The sequence below is a fragment of the Empidonax traillii genome, unplaced genomic scaffold, assembly GCF_003031625.1.
Source record: "Empidonax traillii isolate 1590-97213 ecotype Southwest subspecies unplaced genomic scaffold, ASM303162v1 scaffold717:size860381, whole genome shotgun sequence".
Lineage (NCBI taxonomy): Eukaryota > Metazoa > Chordata > Aves > Passeriformes > Tyrannidae > Empidonax > Empidonax traillii.
In genome coordinates this window covers 762,019-781,745 of record NW_020955910.1, presented here as the reverse complement: position 1 = coordinate 781,745, position 19,727 = coordinate 762,019, and the positions used below count along the sequence as shown (strand labels likewise).

At 40.4% G+C, this 19,727-nt stretch overlaps 1 protein-coding gene across 3 annotated transcripts in view; it reads left to right on the top strand.

Moving 5' to 3' along the window:
* Positions 1-19,727, top strand: part of USP22 (ubiquitin specific peptidase 22) — a 95,820-nt gene that overhangs the window by 32,637 nt on the left and 43,456 nt on the right. The window contains exons 1-5 of one of the 3 annotated variants that reach the window (XM_027900285.1): positions 653-764; positions 4,435-4,526; positions 11,535-11,648; positions 12,225-12,269; positions 16,960-17,061. In XM_027900285.1, coding sequence (XP_027756086.1) covers positions 11,570-11,648; positions 12,225-12,269; positions 16,960-17,061 — 226 coding nt within the window. In that variant the 5' untranslated portion in view covers positions 653-764; positions 4,435-4,526; positions 11,535-11,569. Of the gene's footprint in view, positions 1-631; positions 765-4,434; positions 4,527-11,534; positions 11,649-12,224; positions 12,270-16,959; positions 17,062-19,727 lie in introns of those variants that run through there. The other 2 variants (XM_027900283.1, XM_027900284.1) reach the window with 2 other exon arrangements.

Below are 19,727 nucleotides of genomic sequence, written 5' to 3'. Positions count from 1 at the left end.
TGGGGGGCAGTTCTGAAACCTGAGCAAGAGCAGGTGGATCCAGACCTCACTGCCCTGGTTATCCAGCATCCTGGTGGGATTTTATCCCTTGCTACACTAGCCATAGTGCCCGGAGGTTTTGCACCAGCGGGAATGTCTGTGTGGCACAGGATGAGCTGGATAGAGGAACTGGAACAGGTTAATGGCAGAGGAGCAGCAGATTCATGTCACACTCACCTTCCTCCTGGCTTGTACATGGCTTTGCAGGTCGTTCTGCTGATACAGGGTTGGTGTGGGAGCAGGAATTCCCTGGTGGAGTGAGGACAAGGTAGAATTATTGGTGTATTTGATTTGCTGACCCTGCTGGAAGTGTTCATTAACTGCGTGCTGAGGGCTGGGAGTGAGGTGACTGGCGTCTGCTCCTAATGAGTTCCCTATCAAACTGTGGGAATGTTTTGGACAAATGGAAGAGTTTTCTCAGTCGGTATGTCCAACTGGTGGTTTTCTCAGGTGGGGATATAACTGTCTCCCTGCTGGTCTGCAGCGTTCCCAAGGCAGCTGGTGACAGGGGAAGGTGGCAGCGAGCTCTGCGTCCGGAGAGCGGGAGACGCGTTTGTGTCACTCACGTTCTGTGTCTGGTTTGCTGTTTCAGGCGAAGTCGTGCATTTGTCATATGTGTGGTGCCCACCTGAACAGACTCCACTCTTGCCTCTACTGTGTCTTCTTTGGCTGTTTTACAAAGAAACATATTCACGAGCACGCGAAGACAAAGCGACACAATTTAGGTGAGTTTCTCACCCCGATGTACCCACTGGTGCTTCCTTATCCCTGTGTTATCCCTGTCTGTTCCAGGCCAATAGGGTGATACTTCCTTGTAGCTGCCTTGGTAGGCTGGGAGATGGTTTTGTTGGTGTTTTGGGTTAGTTTAGTGGCGTTATTTTAAACTTGGTGCTTGAGCTTTCATTGCATCGCTGTCAAGTTTTTGTTCGCAGCTTAAAACCTGAATTATTGCTGTTTAGTACCTTTTATTTATGAATTAACGTCATGCATAGGGAAAATTAGTAAAAATGTGAGGAGGCAGAGGGTTGGGTTTTTTTTTTTTCCCCTAAGTGTTAGGAATGGTGGGTTTAGTGCCTGGAAATAGAACATTTATTTCAGTAAACTTTATTTTCAGGAGGTCATGTTGACTTTTTTTTCTTGCTGAGGAAAAAAACGTCATTCTGATCACAAAGAACACTAATCAAGTAGCAATCAGAATCATGTAAACTTTTGAAGTTTTGGGGGTTTTGTTGAGGTTTTTGTTTCTTCATTTTTCTGTGGTGGCTTCTTTTTTCCAGTGGGGTCAATAACCTAAGTAATAAGAAAGCAGTTTAATTGATATGGAGTACCTTTCCCTCAACCATCTCAAATTTTGGTAAAATGCCAGCAAGTTCTTCAGTTCTGTCAGCTTTGGTGCTACATAATGTTCAAAACCTAAAGCATTTTGTTTTGTTTTAAATTACCTATTGCCTATAGTTTGAAACGTTTTAGGGTTATAATGCAAAGTCCTGATCATTTTATCTTAAAATTCGAGTTGCATCAGTATGGATGTGCACAATTTTGCTTGGTGGGCAGCTAAATTGTTTGTAGTGATATAAGAAGCACAAAAAAAAGGCATTATTTTATGGCATAAATTTCCTTTTGACCAGTGTGACCACCATTCCCAATTTAATTTATCCTAAGTGCCTATGGAACAAGCTGCCTTTATTTTCCATGAAGACAGAGATGCTCCAGAAGGCCAACAGTGCTGTCTGTGTACTGTGTGCTTAAGAAACAGGCGTGTAAATTTACTATTTATGGAAAAGATGATTTAAACCAGCAGATCGTTATAGTTTCTCCCTCCATATGTGTCAAGAAAGGAAAAAAAAAAAAAATAAGGCTCCATAGTGGTATGGTTGAAGTTTGTAAATGTCTTGAAAAAGAGAATACTGGAAAATAGAACTGAATATCCATGATGGTCTGGCTGGGAGCACTGGGGCTGTTCAGCTCCCAGGAGAGATGGCTCAGGGGAACCTCAACATGTGCAAACATCTGATAGAATGGTTAAAAAAGGTGGGGTCGGGCTCTTTTCAACAGTGTCTGGTGACTGTACGAGAGGCAGAGAGGACAAAATGAAATCCTGGAGATTGTCTGTCTGAGCATCACACCACGTGGTTTTCCTGTGAGGGTGACCAAGGACTGGAGCAAGTTGCCCTGAGAGTTTTTGGAGTGTCTGTCCTTGAATATTATTTGGGAAGCTGGACTTGGGCCTGGGCAGCCTGCTCTGGATGGCCCTGCTGGAGCAGGGGCTGCACAAGGTGACCTCAGAGGTCTCTGCCAACCTCAGCTGTTCTTTCAAAACTGAGAAAAACCCCCAACCCAACCCTGTATGTCATGTTTTTATTGCTTTTCTGAGAGTTTAATTTGAAAGAGCTTTAAAAGTCAGTTTGTCAGAGGAAATTATTTTGGAATCTTTACCACCACAGAAGTACAAATTACTCGAGGTAAATTCGAAGGATTTCTGGTAAAGGAGCACATATTTTTATATATATATATATGTAAAGCAACCTTTTGTGCTAATGTAAGTTAAAGCCAGATTTAAGGTTTAAAAAAATACTGTACTAAATTGAGACTGTTGACAGTATTTGCCTGTTTGTCTGTGGACACTTTGTAAACACTGTAATGTTTTTACCACTAAACTTACACCATATTTATGGAGAACCTTTTAAAAGAGCTTTATAATTGCCCATGTCATCAGCTGCTGTTTGTGTGTTAGGGAAGCTTAAATTCAAGGTAATTTTTGTGCAAGGTAGAATTTGCTCTTGTCTGCTGTAGTGAATTATCTTCTGTTTCCTTAAAGGAGACCAAAACTGGGCAGAGGAGGGAGGTTCTGTGAAGATGCTCTTGCTTAAGGATTGTTGTAGTCATTGCCATGGCATCAGACAATTAGGACTGTGTCAGATAAGGTAGTTCCCAAAAGGAATAGCCTTTAGATAAAAAGGGCAAGAGTTAATTATACAAGCCAAAGTGTACAATACAATACTGTGTCAGCCCAAAAAGGATTATTTTGCAGCTAAATATAACTCACTTGGTGCACAAATACACATGATGTGAAGGTTGTACATGTTGACTGATTTCTAGTTTTGGAGATTCCTTTTTATATATTTTTTTTTTTTTAGATACATGTTTTGGTGCTTAATTTCCAGCTGCATGCGAAATGAGCTGTAAAAATATTTCTGTCGTTTTGCTGGTGCTTTTGGTTGCTTTTCCTGCTGCAATTTTAGTTGGGGAAATAACATCTGACGGGCAAAAACAAGTTAAGTGCTTTGAAATTTCAAAATGAACAGGAATTATTTTAAAGCACTTGGTGACTTTTTGCTGAGCCAACATCAGTCTCCATGGAGACAAGCAGGAGCTGCACAGTTGATCACAGTTGTAAGAAATGCCATAGATTTCAGCTGTAACAGCTGTCTGAGCAGGGAAGTGGTGTGTTTGCAGCTCACTGCTATGTGTTCCAGGAGGCTCCAGCATCACATTCCAGAGTGGTTTTAAAGTACAACTCTCTGCGTCCCTGAACAATCTAAATTTAAGCCCCTCACACTGGGACCTTACAGTGATAACCTGTGCTCTGCACCTGCCTCCCTGCTCAGTGTGTACTGATAACACTGGACTTAATGTATTCCTCGAGTTGTGGCTGTGGGTGACAGGGAGGTGATGTGAGATCCATCTGTAGGAGCTGCTTTTTTTAATCTCTGCATTGCACAGTCTCTGTTAGTCAGTCACTGGGATAGGCTGATATTCCCACTGGGCTCTGGTTCTTTTGTGAGGGATTGTGAAACAGTGAGGAAAAAATCGTTATGGAGCTCTTCTGGGATTCCTGATCTATTTGATGCTGTCAAATGTTTCCTTTTCCCCACCTGTAGGATCCTGAACTATTTTTAGCTGTTCTTATTGAAACTCTTCTATGATTCTCAACATCCTCTTCATACTGTAGTTCTAACGTGTCCATCTGTGGTGACTGCTCTGGATTTAGACAGTTTGCCATACTAATGACTTGTGTTCTTAGTTAATACTTCCATGACTTCTGTTTTGTGCTCCTTAATAAGCTGTTCAACCCTGAGCTGATGTTGTTACTTAGGAGTTCAACTTGGTGACTCCAAAACTTCTTCCCAGAGTGGTAATTGCTACTTGTCTCCTACCTAATTGACAGTGATTGGAGTTTCACTCTTGCTGGTGTTGCCTATTTGCTGAGTAACTTGAAATCCTTCTGGAGGGTTTTTTTATTTAATTATTATTCTAAATGAATGTGTGCCATCAGCATACTCTGTCACCTTCCTAGGTAATCCTTCCCAATCAGGTTCAGCGTCTGGGGAATCTGCTGGTGGTTTCTGTCCTTGTAAAAATTGATGGTCTCTTCCTTCCTTATCTCTTCTACAGCTGCTCAATGAAGGAAAATACACAGTAACTTAGTCCCAGAGTAGCAGGAGCAGGAAGATGACTGTGAACAGTAGCTCTAAAAGAGAAGAGAGGTTGGTGCTATAAAGTTCATCTCAAAACCGTAGCAGTGATTATTTTATCAGTTTCCTGGTTGGGACTATAAAACCCTGGGCAGGCACCAAATGATGTTTTAGTGTTCTCTCTGAGTGAATATTTTCTGTTACATAATGCTGAAAAAATTTTTTGGGGTGGGGGGAGAATATCGTATGAGAAAACAGAATTGATGATTTGGAGAGTGGAATATTTGTGTACCTTTCTTGGGAGTTTTCCTCTACTTTTTATATATTTATGTAATATATACACACACTCTTAGCTGCAAGAAAAATCACTGTTACAAGGCTTAGGAAAGTCTGTTACAGATAACCATTCTGGGTGAGATTAGTTAATTATGGTATCAAAGCTCTCTGTAGAGCTATTTAAACTCCTGATGAGGAGCCAGTTCATACACACCCATGCTGTGCCTCTCTTGGTTAGAGGTGCACTTTTAGCTCATGAACAGTGTCTCTGAAACAGCACCTGGTGCAGGTTTGGGTTGGATCTTGGTCTGCTCTAAGGCCCCGTTCTGGAATTCAAGAGCAGGGGAAGGTGAATTAGCAGGGCTGAGGTGCAGTGGTTTAAAGACTAAACAAGAAATAGTTGGAAGACTGAAGTACCATTCCATTTCTAAGTTCACTTCAAAATTAGTCCTGTTAGAATACATTCATTATTTATTAGGTCACAGACTATTTGTTGAGGGACTGTTTTCTCTAAGTATATTCTCATGTGAGATTCGGTCCAATAAATACATTTGTGTTAAGAGGAACTGGGTGGGTGAGCCCAATAATAATGCTCACGGATTAGGTTGAGGATTTTTGGTACCATTTGAAAAGCTTCTACTTCCTGTAGAAAACAAATAACTACTTTTTTTTATCTGATTCAGAGGAAACATGACAGAAGAACTGGTTTCTATACTCAAAGTTGGTCAAAGGAATAAAAATCTGGTTACTGCTTTTTAGTGCATACCTGTCTGCTGAAACTTAATGTGTAGAAACAGAACACCTCTGTGAAGGAATGACAGTAAAAGTTGTTTAATTTTCATATGAGTTGGAAGGTGTTGACTGCAGTGTTGGTTCTGCCAGTTCTTTTGTAAACAGCAAAGACTTTCATTACGCTCTGTGTGGAAGGGGCAATTAAAGCTGGGCCCAGCACAGTGTGTTGTTGATTTTTCTGTTCATATCTAGGCTCAGAGAGGGGTAGAAAAGGTCATCTGGGCATTTTACCAGCCTCTTGATTTGGCTTCTAATGCTTTACTTGAGGATGATGGTGTGGAGAAAACATCTGTTGAGGACATGGAGGTGAAGGGAAAACAGCACACAGTGTTCTGTGGTTCTGTCAGAGATGCATTGTGTCAGGCTAATAATGTCTTTTCTCATAACTGATTTCTTAGAAAACAGGAAATACACTGGATCTAATTTGTCTGGATCTAGTGATGAATTTGACATTTTGCCCCCCTGGAAATTATTACTTGAGTTAGAAGGGACAGGGATTGATACAAGAATCGTGGTGCATAAGAGGCAGGATAAAGGGAAGTTGATGATGAATTAGCTGAAAGCACAGTGTGTAAAACACACAGACTTTACCAGCAGAACCAATCCTGGTTTGCTGCTGTTTTCTGGTAACTGAGGAGAAGGAATTGTGCCTGTGTGTGAAATTCCTGATGGTCACAAAGTTCAGAGGTTTTACTTACACTGAGGAGGGCTGGGTAGCCCTGGGAATGAAGGACCTTCATTGACAGCAGCAATACAAGTGAGATGAAATTCCATAGCAGAAGGTATTGTGCTTCAACAACATCATATCCTTGTCAACTGGAGGATGATTGATTGGAAGAGGAGGAAAAGGAGGAAGGCATTTTGGATTTACTGGTCAGTCACAGGGTATGTCTTTAAACCTCCAGTATTCCTTAGAGCCATTCCCAGTGTCTCCTGTTCTGGGATGTACTGTGCAAACCACTGCAGGGAAATGAGTAGTTTGTACCATATCTTGTGAAGCAGCTCCAGACTTGCTGGTTGTGATTTGGGAATTCTACCCCCACTTTAACAGTTTCTCTCCTTTAAACCCGCGTAACATTTTGCGGGATCAAGAAGAGGTGCTTACACAGGAGGATTTCTTTCTTTTCGGTTTTCAAAGGCTTGCTGCAAACAGGGGAACTGTGGAAGGTTGTAGGGTCAGAGAAGGGCAGGGGGAAGACTGACAAAAGATAAAATGTATTTTATAATAGGGCAAGTTCAGTACAGGAATGCTACAACCTGTTCTGTAGCATATTGGATGCATGGACACACAGGTAGATAATGTGTGTGTACAATACATGTATTTCTGAATGAGGTCAAGGAGCTGGAGTTAATATTCTGCACATAATAAATTAACATACGATGGTTTGACACGCTGTGGTTTCCCTAAATTAACAGTTAAAAGCATTTTTATATCTAGATACCATAGGGATATTGGATGTTTTTCCTTCATCTTACCTCTCCTGGCTTGAATTCACAGGGAGATGTAGAATGATTCTCTAAACCATCACAGAGACAAGTGTGCAGCACAGAGACTGCCCATTTGGCTCCTTCTTTCAAGAGCTTTGCAGGGAAGTGTTGGGTGCTTGCCATGTTTGGATTGCAGGCAAATCAAGTTGAAACATTAAAATTCTAGATCCATATGGGGCCAATAGGCATCTTGGAGACTGCAGGGGCACAACCCAGAAGAACTCTTAGGTGAAGTGCTTACAGAATGGAATGGTTTTATCTCGAGTATTAGGAGAAAATACCCTTTATCTTAAATACTGAATGTGAGAGGGAATGATAATGCTGAACTGTGGCCGTAATTTTTAATGTATATTAAAAGATTGGGTATGTGAGGCTGTATTTTTGGCAACAAAAGGAAGTTTGAGTGTTGTTTTTGTTTGAATTCCCCCCCTCCCTCCCTGACAGTAAATACCTGCAGTTCTCAGTGGTTGGATCACCACTTAGCAGGATTAGCCCCTCTTCCACCCCTTTTCCTCCCTTCTTATCAGTTAAGGAACTTTGACCTGTGATGGAGATTCCAGGTGCCAGGAAGGCCTGAGGAAGGCAATCAGATGCCTGCTTTGTGCTGATAGATCAGATACAAGAACCAGTGGAGAGCTGGCTGAAGTTTAGCTGATCACTTCTTGGGAACTTGAGCCAATTATCTGGAATGGATTTAATGATTAACACTTAAGGTGAGAAATCAGAGAGCATGAATTAGCTTAGGATGTTGGCTTAGAATAGTCTCAAAAGAATTACTAATTTAGCCTCCTTTGTTACAGAAGCTGAACAAAATATAGGTGACTTGCACAGAACACAAGAGTGTGTTGATTTGAGGTTGATAATATGCCAAGACTGAGTCCCAGAAATTCACGGTGGAATTAATTTCAATACAGGTAAAAACTGACCTGAATTCCGAGTTGCTGCTGGATGTTTTGTTCTACTCGAGTGCCACCAGTGCTCCAAGGGAGATGATACCAAAACGTGGTTCACAAATACCTTGTATCTGATGGAGTGCTGCCATGCACTGTGGTGAAGTATCCCATTTCCAGCTGATGAAAGTCAGTTCTCTTCACCTGAACATCCAAGATTTTTTACCTGGATGAGATGTGTTGTGTTCCCATTATCTCTGGTCTATTAACATTTTTACAAGGACATAATTTAGACATTATTTGGCAAAATAAGCCACTTGGACTTAAATAAAACATTTGGCTCCCAGATGGAGTGTTTAAAGACCTTTAGCTGCCAGATTTAAACTTTCACCCCTGAGGTGTTGTCTTTCAAAACTTACTGCCACTTGCACCACTAGAGGAAGTTGCTCTCATTCCTACCTGATCATCTGTGATGCCTCCTTGTTTCTCCAGGCTGATAGCCTTGTTTTTAAATGAAAAATGAAATACATTTTCATTCCTCTCTTGTGTTGCAGTTGCTTAGAATTTTGTATGTGAAGAGGTAGGAGGAGATTGGACTTAAAAGGAAGGACAACCTGTTGTCAGCATAGAAGGTATAAAAGCAAAGAAAAACGTTACATTCCAAGAGGTCTTCTCATTCTTAAATTGCTTTGCCTGTGATCCCCACGTAGGTATTTTGAATTCCTGAAAGAGGAATCTAGATTGATCACATTTAATAAAATGACACTGTGATTCTTTTAAATTTATTTTGGTTCCTCCCTGTGAGAGAAAATACTGTATTTCTACTGAATGTATATTTTATTTTTCCAGGGTAATCAGTCCTGTATGTTTATTAAGCCTGAACTGAAGTTCACTGATTTCATCCCCCTGTACCTTCCTGACAGAAGGATGGTGGTAGTGTTGGGAAAAGCAGATCCTGGAAAGTAGGAGTAGCAGCCTTTTTGGAGGAGCCTTGGAATGTCATGGCAATGTAGTTTAAAAAAAAAAAAAACACCACAAATTTTAGCCTGTTTCTAACAGTGAGGTTCCCCAATCCCTTGAGGGGTGAAGCTTTGTTTTTGTAACTTAGTGCAAAGGAATCGCTCGCCTTGGAAGAATTTCTGTCAGTAAGACGGTCCCTTCAACGGCTCCTCCTTTTTTTTCACCTCAAGATGACCAGAATAAGAAAGTTGAAGTGCATTTCAAGGGAAAAAGAAATCAAATTATCCTAATCTGAAACAATTAACTTGCAAACTTTCCTAGTGGGCTCTTTTCCTGAGCAACCACTTTGTGGCTTTCGTGAGAAACTCCCGCCCTTCCTTCGTGCTGTGACCAGGCCTGTGTGGCCGCCTTGTCACTGGTGCTTGAGGTAATTTGTCCAAACCCCACTGCAGTCATTAAAAAACATTCCAAGTGTTGGCATATATACAACTGTATTGTTCCCATAAGTGTGCTGGAGAGAGGATATTTCCTCGAGAGCCCTTAATCAGGCGCTGGACAATTCTGGCTTTTACTGCGCCGGTGTTTCTGTTAAACATTGTGGTTCTTTACACCAGAAATTCCTCCTGCTCTGAACAAGTGGTTTGTGGAAGGTGGTCTCTTGTTGGTTTTGGTCTTGACGTCTCTGCTTCATCGCTCCTGCATGTAAATCCAGAATGAAAAGGAAAAGGAATCCTTTTAGCACAGCCATGCCTGTGTATTCTGATTGAAATTATCAATGCTTACAGCATATTTATTTACTATTGTGCCAGCCCTGTTCTGTTATTTGGAGGGGAGGGAGCTGTTTGTTGGATCTTTTAACAAAAATATCTGATTTTGTGTTTTGAGATCAATACTCTGGAGTTTCAGCAGGTTTTTTGTAGAGAACTGTGCAGAACTGGTAATGCAATAGATAATGGAGTAAATGTTGTAGAACTGTTAATACTCTGCAGCTTGTGATATATCAACCCCTCAGTGGCATAGTGGTTTTTTTACTGATCTCCACCACAGCTCAGTGTTGTCTTTTTTTGGGATATTCTTCTAAAGGAGTCAATATTAAGTCCTCTGGATAGCAGGGTGAAAATTCTGGTGTTGCAGCATTACACAAGATAATGAAAATTCTGGTTTTGTGCCTTTACATGAGATACTGCAAATGGTTTTATTCCTCTTCCATAAACTGAGTGTGGTCCAAACAGGCAAAACAAAAGAATGAAGCTCATAAGCAATGTGAAAAACCTGTTTAAAGTCATTCTTATTTATTGCATAACAGGAGAATTAATGAGCAATTCGACATAATCGTTGAAACGGTGATTTTGAAAGAGAAGGAGGGGGGGAAAAAAAAAAGGTTGCATAGGAGTAAAGAAGAGAGAGGTAGCAGGTTGTGAGGGGGTGGAGGCTGTGAAGGGTGGAGGAGATGGGGTTAGAAAGGGACTTTACCAAGAAACCTCACCACGAGCACTGTCCCACCAGCAGGGCAGCACAGGGACCTCACTTGTGTTTGCCTGCTGAGATCCCCGGCAGAATTCCTGCTGCTTGGAATGTGGCTTGGCTAAGTTAGCACTTCGGAGCAGTTCAGTGCTGCTGCTTGCAGGCCACCTAATGTGGTAATGGTTTCCTGTGTTTAAAACAGGTTTCCACTGTAGTGAGATTATTTTAATAATGCTGTTTATCTGGGAATAAGAGGAATTTGGAAGCAAAATAAATGAAATAAATGGAGGCTGTAGACCTGTGGGAGAACGGTGATGTGTTTCTCAGCTGTTTGCTGGTGCAGATTGTATTTTAGTAGCTGACTAAGGATTTGTTAGTGCCCTCTGATTTTTTTTTAGTTTTTAATTGTGGCTTTTTTCCGTATCTATGTATTGAAAATCAGCACTTTGCTGCGATTGGTTTGCACTTATTTCTTCCATGATATGTTGGAGCAGAATGACATTTCTCAGTTAGGTGATTTATTTGGTTTCTTAGCTTTCTTTTGTTTAGGGTGGTGTAAGGAAAGTATTTTTAACATTGGCCATTGTTCTTTGGTCCATTCTAAAAGGGTGAGTGAAACGAGACATTTGAGACAGAAGTAACCTGTGGAGTGAACTATTCTGGAAAACCATTCCCCTGGACAAGTGTCTTTGAGTTTGCAGTGACTGTCTTGTGTTTGAGCCTTCATTTGGATTTTAAATAGTTGCTTTGTAGTTACTTTAATATCTTTAAAGAGAATTTACTGAAGTTTTAGGAAATCTTCCATTACTAGTTCTGTGTGTGTTGTGGTCCAGTCCCTGTCCTGATGCTCTTGGTTACTGATGTGTTTGAAAGGTAAATTGTGAATTACAAACAACTCGAAGGCAGATGATGCTCTGTCCTGCACAGTTTCCTTGCTGTGCCACAAGCAACTGAATAACTCATAACAAAACTGGAAACATTTCTGGGGTTTTCTCTCCTTTTTTTTTTTAAATTTTTTTTTTTTATTTTATTTTTCTTCTCCACCCCTCCTTTCCAGACTCTAAGCTACAGATTTTTCTCTTTTTTGTGGCCTGCTTAGAAGAAAGAATGCCTGACTTGGAAGCCTGCTTTAAAATGCCTTCTGGTTTATGAACTCACATCTTTTTTTTTTTTTTCCCCTCCTTCCCCCAACTTCCCTTCTGTTTTGCAGCCATAGACCTTTTGTATGGGGGTATTTACTGCTTTATGTGTCAAGATTACATATACGACAAAGACATGGAACAAATTGCCAAAGAAGAACAACGAAAAGCTTGGAAATTACAAGGTTTGGTTTTCCTGCCTGAATTTCTTGTTTCTGTGGTTTGTTTTTTTTTTTTAATCATACCTGTCCCTCCCATTTGTCAGTGGCAAGAAAAAAAAACCAGTAAGGGGAAGGAAGAACTCTTTAGAGATACTAGTGCAGGCCATGGGAAGGAGATGTTAGATGTTGCTTTCCAGGAGTCAGACTGTGGGTTTAACATGTGCACCACACTTAATTGTAGCAAAAATAGCTTTATTTTTAATTGAAAAAAAAAAAAAAAGTTCTACCATTAATCCTGCAAAACTTGCATAAAATCAAAGAGTCAGATCTGTATTAGGTAGCAAATGTAATAGTCTGCTCCTTTAGGCTTATTTATGTGATACAGGCAATAAATCTGTTCCCCTCACATGAAATGCCACCCTTGTGTGTGATTTTTTTTTTTATTATTTTTTTTTTTTTTTAATAGAACGTGCCAGCTTTACTTACACACCTGTGCTTTCATGGTACATGCACAGTAACTATGTAGAAGTATTTACACACAAATATATGTACACACATTTGTTTTATTCAGTTTGCTTTCCCTAATTTTTTCTTTTTTAGCCTTCACCCCAACAGTGGTTTCTCACTACCAGTGTACAATGACAGGTAAGAGGCGTGGGCTGGCGACGCACCTCACTAACAAGCGTCCCTTTGCTGATTATCCTGCCATTTTAGACATGAATCACAGTTAAAAATGCCAGTTTTATCGTGCAAATCATTTCCCTCTTGTTTGGATATGTCCCAGTGATTGAATAATTGCAGCGGACTTGATTTCGTGTGCCCTTTCCTTGGTAGAACCGCTACAAAACAAACCTTTTCTCCTTTTTTTTTTTTGTTTTGTTTGTTTGTTTGGAAAGGGAGCATCGTTTATTCTAGACCGAGTAGTTTGTAAGCATCGCTTCTAAAAGCTTGTCATCTTCCATTTCCAGCGGCCTCTGGGGGGATGTTTTCTTAAAGTGGGAAAGTCTGTATTTGAAGACAGATGACTCCTGTCTGGTGATGTCTCCTACGGAATCCAAGGCATCCTGTTTCGATGTGACAGCCTTAGTCAGGGCTGACATGACTTCAAACCATTCTTAACCTCATTTCCAATTTTAAAAATAGCAGCCCCCATCGTATTAACGGGAGCTTTTCCGATGGCGCATCGACAGATCGCTGCCTTACCTTGCTCCTGCTGCAGGGCCCGGTCTGCTCTCTGCTCATTCCCTGTCTTGAGGGACCTGAGCCAGAGGAAAGGAGAGTAGTGAGGCTGCCCCTGAGTCCCAGAACAAGGAAATAACGCCTGAAAATGCTTTAGCACAAAGCAGTAGTTTTCAGAGCAAGACAAAATGGAAACAAGTTTCTAAACTCAGCATCTCTTCTGGAAACTCCTTCCAACCCTTCAGACTGTTGTTTGGGGCAGAAAATTGTTCAGCTGCAACAACATAACACATCCTCACGATGCTATAGAAGAGGAAGCCCCACCGCTTCCTTACTTTTGAATATGCAAATGTAAAGACTTAATTTTTTAGTCATGTTGTCCTTAGCAATTCATATGCTTGTGTTTTCTGGACTGAGATGCAACCAGTGTGTCCTGCAGTGGCCATCAGCCTGTAGCTTAAATTCCAGGGTAGCTGGAGCTACAAGATTGTTCATCTGGTCATCTTGGACAGCAGAGTTGCGCAGAGGAGGTTGAAAAATCACCAAGAGGAACTGCCAGGCAGGAAACCTCCTCTGTGCTGGTTAACTGACTGATGAATGGCATATATACATATGTATATGTTTGTATGTATAAAAAAATGTATAAATATATCTAAATGTGCACATGGCATCTTCTGGCCCTGCAGAACAGATCTCTAGTGACCAGAGAAGGAATAGACAGCACCACTTTAAATAACCAGAGTATGCAGTATAGACTTTTTTGCTTTAAAGTCATAGCACAGGTTCTTCTGTTTTGTGTTTCCTCACAAATTTATATAGGGAGTGAGACAGGGAGACATGTGGGAGAGCTAATGGAGAATTATGCCTTGTTTTTTTCCATCTTTCTCCATTGCTTCTACCCATCCCCTCCCTCCCGTTATCTGAAAGATACAAAGAGGGATGGAAACCCTTCTCTCTCCAGACTGAGTGTCAAGATTAGTACAAACCCCAAACTCAGTGTCTTGGGTTTATGTTTCTGCCACTGAGTTAATTTACCTCAGAGCTTGTTGCCAACTTAAAGAACTTCAGAAGTGAATCCAGTCTGCAAAAACTGAGATTGGCTTAAAAACGGAAGTGTAAATGCAGTATATTTTCAAATTTCTATCCACAGTGCTTGAAGGGTGCTAGTTTATACTTTAATAAATGCTCACATAACAACATGATGCCTGGAGAAAAAAAAAAAAACCCAAACTTTAGAAAATCCCCAAATAATCATGAGATTCATTATTAACTCCCAGTGTGATGAGTTCACATCCACCTGTAGTTCAGGGTTACATGATGTAACTCTGAACAAGTTGCAGCTTGGCCATTATTTTTCCTCTGGTATTGAATATTCTCTAATAATGAGGGAGGTGAGAATACACAGAGCCCTTCGTTCGTGGTAATGTTTGGAGTTTTGGGAGGGGAAAAAGCGGAATTTGCTGAAGTTTAACAAAGTAAACAATGGTTACTTGCAAAAATTGTGGCTTCTATAAACCAGAGCCTTTACTGCCTTTCCCTTCACTCATCCCTATGTCCCTGATGAAGTCTCTGAGAAATGCCAATTTGAGTATTTCACCTAATAAAATAATTCCTTAGATGGAGATTTTACATGCTTAATCTCTGGCTATTTTATAGCATCATCCTAAAAATCACTAATTTTCACTTCTCTAACGCTGTTTTTTTTTAATTGTCAATGGTGACCTGTGCATGGTTTGCAAATCTTTGTTTAAGGTAGTTTATATTGGAGTTTTTGGCATGCTTGTGAGTGTTACTAAACCTTTTATTAAACCTTTTTCCTTCTTTGTGTTTTGGTTGTTTTTAGTTTCTAAGCATCAAAGCATTCCTAATAAATAGTTCTGTCTTTTTCCCCAAAATTTCGAGAGTCATAAAACCTCAGTATTCCTGTTAAAATTATATAGCTGGAAGAAAACACTTTTTTAATTTTTGTATCTGCCTTAACTTGTGCTTTTTTTTGAATGAAAGGCTTCTGCAAGAATCTTTTCTCTCTGGTTTGCTCTGTGCCATGAACTGTACATGCTTTTCTGTTTGCTTTCATTTCTTTTTAATTGAACAATACTTGATTCACCCAGAACCCTTCAGAGTAATCCAGCGTGTCACATTTAACCTCACTTAGAGTTGCTCTTGGGAGATGCTTTGGTCCCCATCCTCTATAACCATTTTAAACTATATAATTATATGTAGATATATATAAAAATATATAAGAATAGTCCTGCTGACATATGTGGACCTATTGCATGGCTAAAGTTGAGCTCACAGGTGTTTCCAGGTATGAATTTCACTATGTTTGATTTAAACCAGGATTTATAGATATCCAAGGGGGTTTATTATCAGAGTTCATTGCAGCATCACACAGTCCTGATCGTGTTTGGCCCTGTTTTAACTCCAGCAACCCCAAACCCAGGAGTTTACAGCTGCCCAGGGCAGCTGCTGGTACCAACACGGGGCTGAAAGTTATTCCCATAAATTCCTAAGGGAGCATTATCAGTCTGGTCCCTGAGGACACTCGGTACCAAACCTGCTCTGTCCTGTGGGGACTGTCCACATGTGCATCTCCAAAGGGTCTCCCATGTCCTCTGCAAACCTGCAGTGTGTTCAAACCATTGCAGCTCTGTTCCCTCATCAGTCTCCCACTCATTCCCTGCCTTTTCTGCTTTCCAGCTTTGATGCTGGACCTTGGATAAAGGAAAGGGACTGGATGGTTCTGCTATTCTCCCTTACGCTCCTTGAATAATCTGTTATTGAACCAAACAAAGCAAGAGATGGGTGCATTTGTGTAAATAAGAATTCTCTAGTCCTCGAGAATCCAAAACTGAGACCTTCTCTTAGTAGGACCTGGAGGGTCAGTAGTAACTGGGAATTGAACATTTTCGGGAGGGTAGCTTCTGACAAGCATAGCAATTTCTGAAAATGAAGATCAAAGAGCTATTAAAATTTAATGTATATTATGCAGAATGTGTAAGCCTCCAGCTATATTTTTCTACTCTCCTTCTTTTCATATATATGATTTATAATTTATTTTCTGTAGCACAGCGCTGCTTCTGCTCCATGCACTCTGTGAAAAATAACTCTTAATTGACTTTAATCCTCAGTTTTAGAATAGATTGCTTGTCATCTTATTATTCTTTATTTTAAATGCCAAGATGCCTTTGTGACTCAGAATAATTGACCTTGCATAGTAATTTCTGTGCTACATAAAATGCTGCAGCAGTACTTGGCTGGTCAGCACGTGCGTTTTCACTGTTGTGTTTTTCTTGTATCAGGTTTATTCTGAACACAACTCTGTGCTTATTTCAAATCTGTTCTCCCTGCTACTCACCTGACTCATTTCTCCTGCACTTTCCTTTGAACAAAAACAGTGTATTGCAAATACAGTGTTGGTGTTTAAAGAGAATCATGACAGATTTTTATCTGCAGTTTCATGAGAAAGAGTAGTTTACTACTTGGAGAGTTTTGGATGGTCGGTGGAGGGAGGGTGGTAGTTAAACCGACTAATAATTGCCTTTTTAGGAAATGCAATATGCAAATCTCAAGAATTTAAAACTTTGTCATGTGCAGCCTTACCTTAGTGGTATAAGGAGAGGTCACACTCTAATGGTGTATCCTAACACATGTAGTCACTGTTTAGTATATTGAAATAAATTCTGCTGTTCTGTAAAGATAAAGCCTGCATCTGTCCATTAAGTTGGGTCAGCTTAGATTTATTTAATAACTTGTCAGAGTTTGGTGATGAGATTTCCTGATTATCCCGTATCTTCTAAAATCATATGGTGGTTCTGTCATTCGACCTCCTCTGAGCACAAAGAAATGTGTGTTTGAGTAACAGCGAGTTTGTTCTTGTGCTGGAATTTCTTTTTAACTGGAAGGAGGATTGCAATCCAATAATGGAAAGTTTTTTTGACCTAGCTATTCTTTATAAGTAAAGAAGTGCTTTTCTTTTTCTTCCTTCATACTTGTTGGAAAACCATATTTTTGGGGGGAGGGAGGGAAAGCAATGAGCTTCATTTGGTTGAACATAGATTGAATCTAACCTAATGGACAGCACTTTAAACTTTTGAACTGAGTTTTCAATCCTTTTACTAAACAACTCCCTGAAACTTTCATCTCTTCTGCTTAGGCATTGGAGAGAAGTATTCAACATGGGAGCCGACCAAGCGAGAGTTAGAATTGCTACGACACAACCCCAAGCGGAGAAAAATAACCACAAACTGCACCATAGGTGAGTTCCAGACATCCTTTCCAAAGCCAAATTCTCAGTCACTCGAATGCTCGACGTTCTGTGCTGTTTTTCCATAAATCTTTTTACCCTGGCGTAATTGTAGTGGATTTCTGTAAGCTTTAGGATGACAAAATCAGTTCATTTTATGCTACCTTTTCCATGCTGTGGAAGGATATCTTCTCTGTCACATCAGGTACTGGTGATGATAACAGCTACAAAACTTAATCTTTTTTTCTTTTTACACTCTGCTTGTGAAGAGAAATGACTGATTTTAGCTCAGCTCAGCTTTCACCAGAGACCCTGTGCAGGGGTATGAAGGGGCAAATCCTGTGGGTCATGCATCCTTAACCATAGCAGCCTGTTGGTAAATCTGGTTTTAGCAGACAGAAGCAGCACAGATGTCTTCCTGCTTCGTTGTTCTAAACTCTGAACAGGATTTCCTCGATTTCATGTGGAGTCTGAAAAGTGATTTGTTCTCCAGTGTGTGTCGAACAGCAGGTTTGAATTGCATCTCAAAGGTTTGACATTCAGCACTCTCTGAAATGTGGGTGTATCTGCTCATGGCTGGAGAGTATTTGGGTAAAGGTGATGGAAAATTAACAGTTTTCCCATTTTTTTCCCTGCTGTCTTTAGGTTGGAGAAATAGGGGGTTAAAATTAGCTTCATGACAAGCTTGAAATAAGATTAACTGACATTTTTTCAATACTGTTAAGTGCACAGTAACATTTTAATGGTGAGGGTTGGAGATAATGGTTAATGGTACGAGGTTGTTAATGGCACAAGGTTGGACATGTGACTCTATAGACATTGGAAATAGGAAACAGTATAAAAATTTTTTCCCAATTTTAAAGCTAAATATTGTTTAATGAAAACACATCACACTTTCAGCACATTTGCATTTGTCAAAATACACTGAACATACCTGCTAAAACTTTCTAATGTCATGTTTCTAATACAGTAAGTCATATTAAATCCAAAGTATGGGTATATTTATTTGGAAAGAATGGACTGAGAAGCGCAGAGTAAGTTGAAAATGTGTCCAAAATAGTAATTCTGAAGAGGGGACCCTATGCATTTACAGTAGTGGGACAGGGGAGACAGCTGGAAAAACATCTGGACTTTGGAAACTTCAAGCAGCCTAGGAAAAAATGTCGAGGCAAAGACGGCTTGCAGCACGTTCACACTGGGATCTTGTGTTTTGTGAAACCCCAGCGTGTTCTGTAAAGAATGTCACAAATTACTAAAGATAATAGAACTGCGCAGGGGGAGAAGAAATTCGATAGAATTTTGAAGGTTAACGTGACCTTTGTGAAGAATTGAAGCACATTTCTGTGTTTCTCTTCCCAAATCTGAAGGAATGCTCTGCCTGTTCTGAGAGGATTTTAAATTTTTCAGGCTGTTTTTTTAAAAAAAAAAAAAAAAAAGGCCGTGTCTGGTGGCGTGAAGTCTCATCCAAGGCTGCCTGGGCGGGGGAGCTCCCGGAACACGGGGACGAGGGAATGACTGATCTCTTCACTTCTGCAGGCCTGCTTTTGAGAATTTCTCCTACTGAGCCCTGGAGCTGCCTGTGTGCTGAGATTTAGAAAGAGGAGAGGGAGGAAAAAAAAAAAAAAATTAAAAATCAAAGCACTCGGGAGACATAATGCAGTTTTGGGCTGCAGTTAAAAGCAGAAGACTTGCTTTCTTTCACAAAAATGCATCGGGGGTTTAGCTGAAGGAAGAAAAGACCTGCCATTGTCCTTGAGCCTTTTCTCTCCGTCTAACCTGCTGCTAAATATAAATCTGCTTCAGAGTCTTTTTGCCTTCCCTTCCCTCACGTTGACTTGTCTGTTTGCAGTTTCAGAACAGTGAAGAGCCCAATTTGCAGACTGAAATGCTGCAATTAGCTGGACATTCTCATTTCTCACTTTTTCTAATACTCCATTCTTTTGACATCAAGTTTTTCTCAATCCCACAGCAGATATTAGTGAATCCAGTTTATCTTCAGAGGTAGGTAAATGGCTCAGAGCACAGTCATCGTGTCCAGTTTTATTGGTTCTGAAAATGAAGATGATGTTGATAACCATCTCTACACATCTGCTGAGCACTTCTGTTTACACAAGAGTCTGTTAAAACATAACCAGCTGCCTTTTATGTGCAAAATGCTCTTTGTGAAGCTGTTTTTAGAGGAAGGCCGAAGGTGTCTGTGGCTTTCTGTCCTACCCCCAGAGATCCACGGGTGTCACCTGGGAGGTGGAATGTTCCACCACTCCTGGAATGGTTTTTGTGCCAACACCTGTTTCAGCATTTGTGTAAGACAAGTGTATCAGTGTTATAACCAAAATATGCAGGATAGTGCTCTGAAACCTGGATGGGTGTGGCCTTGAAAGGATGCACATAACTTGCATGGGAAGGACTTGCATATGATTTTGAGCCCTAATAATAAAAATAAGTGAAATGGGATGATATTCATGTTTAGAGCACACTTAGATGGTAAAATATGTTTTGTTGTGGTTGCCTGTTACATCTCTGTTCCTTGCATGACACTCATTTAGGTGGATGTTTTACTCTACAGCTGAACATTCTCTGTACACAAATGGAATCTTTTTATCCCAGTTTTGTAGCAGTCTCACAGTGCTTCTTAAACAGCTGGATGTGTCTGCTGCTTTTTGAGCTGCTTGACCCTT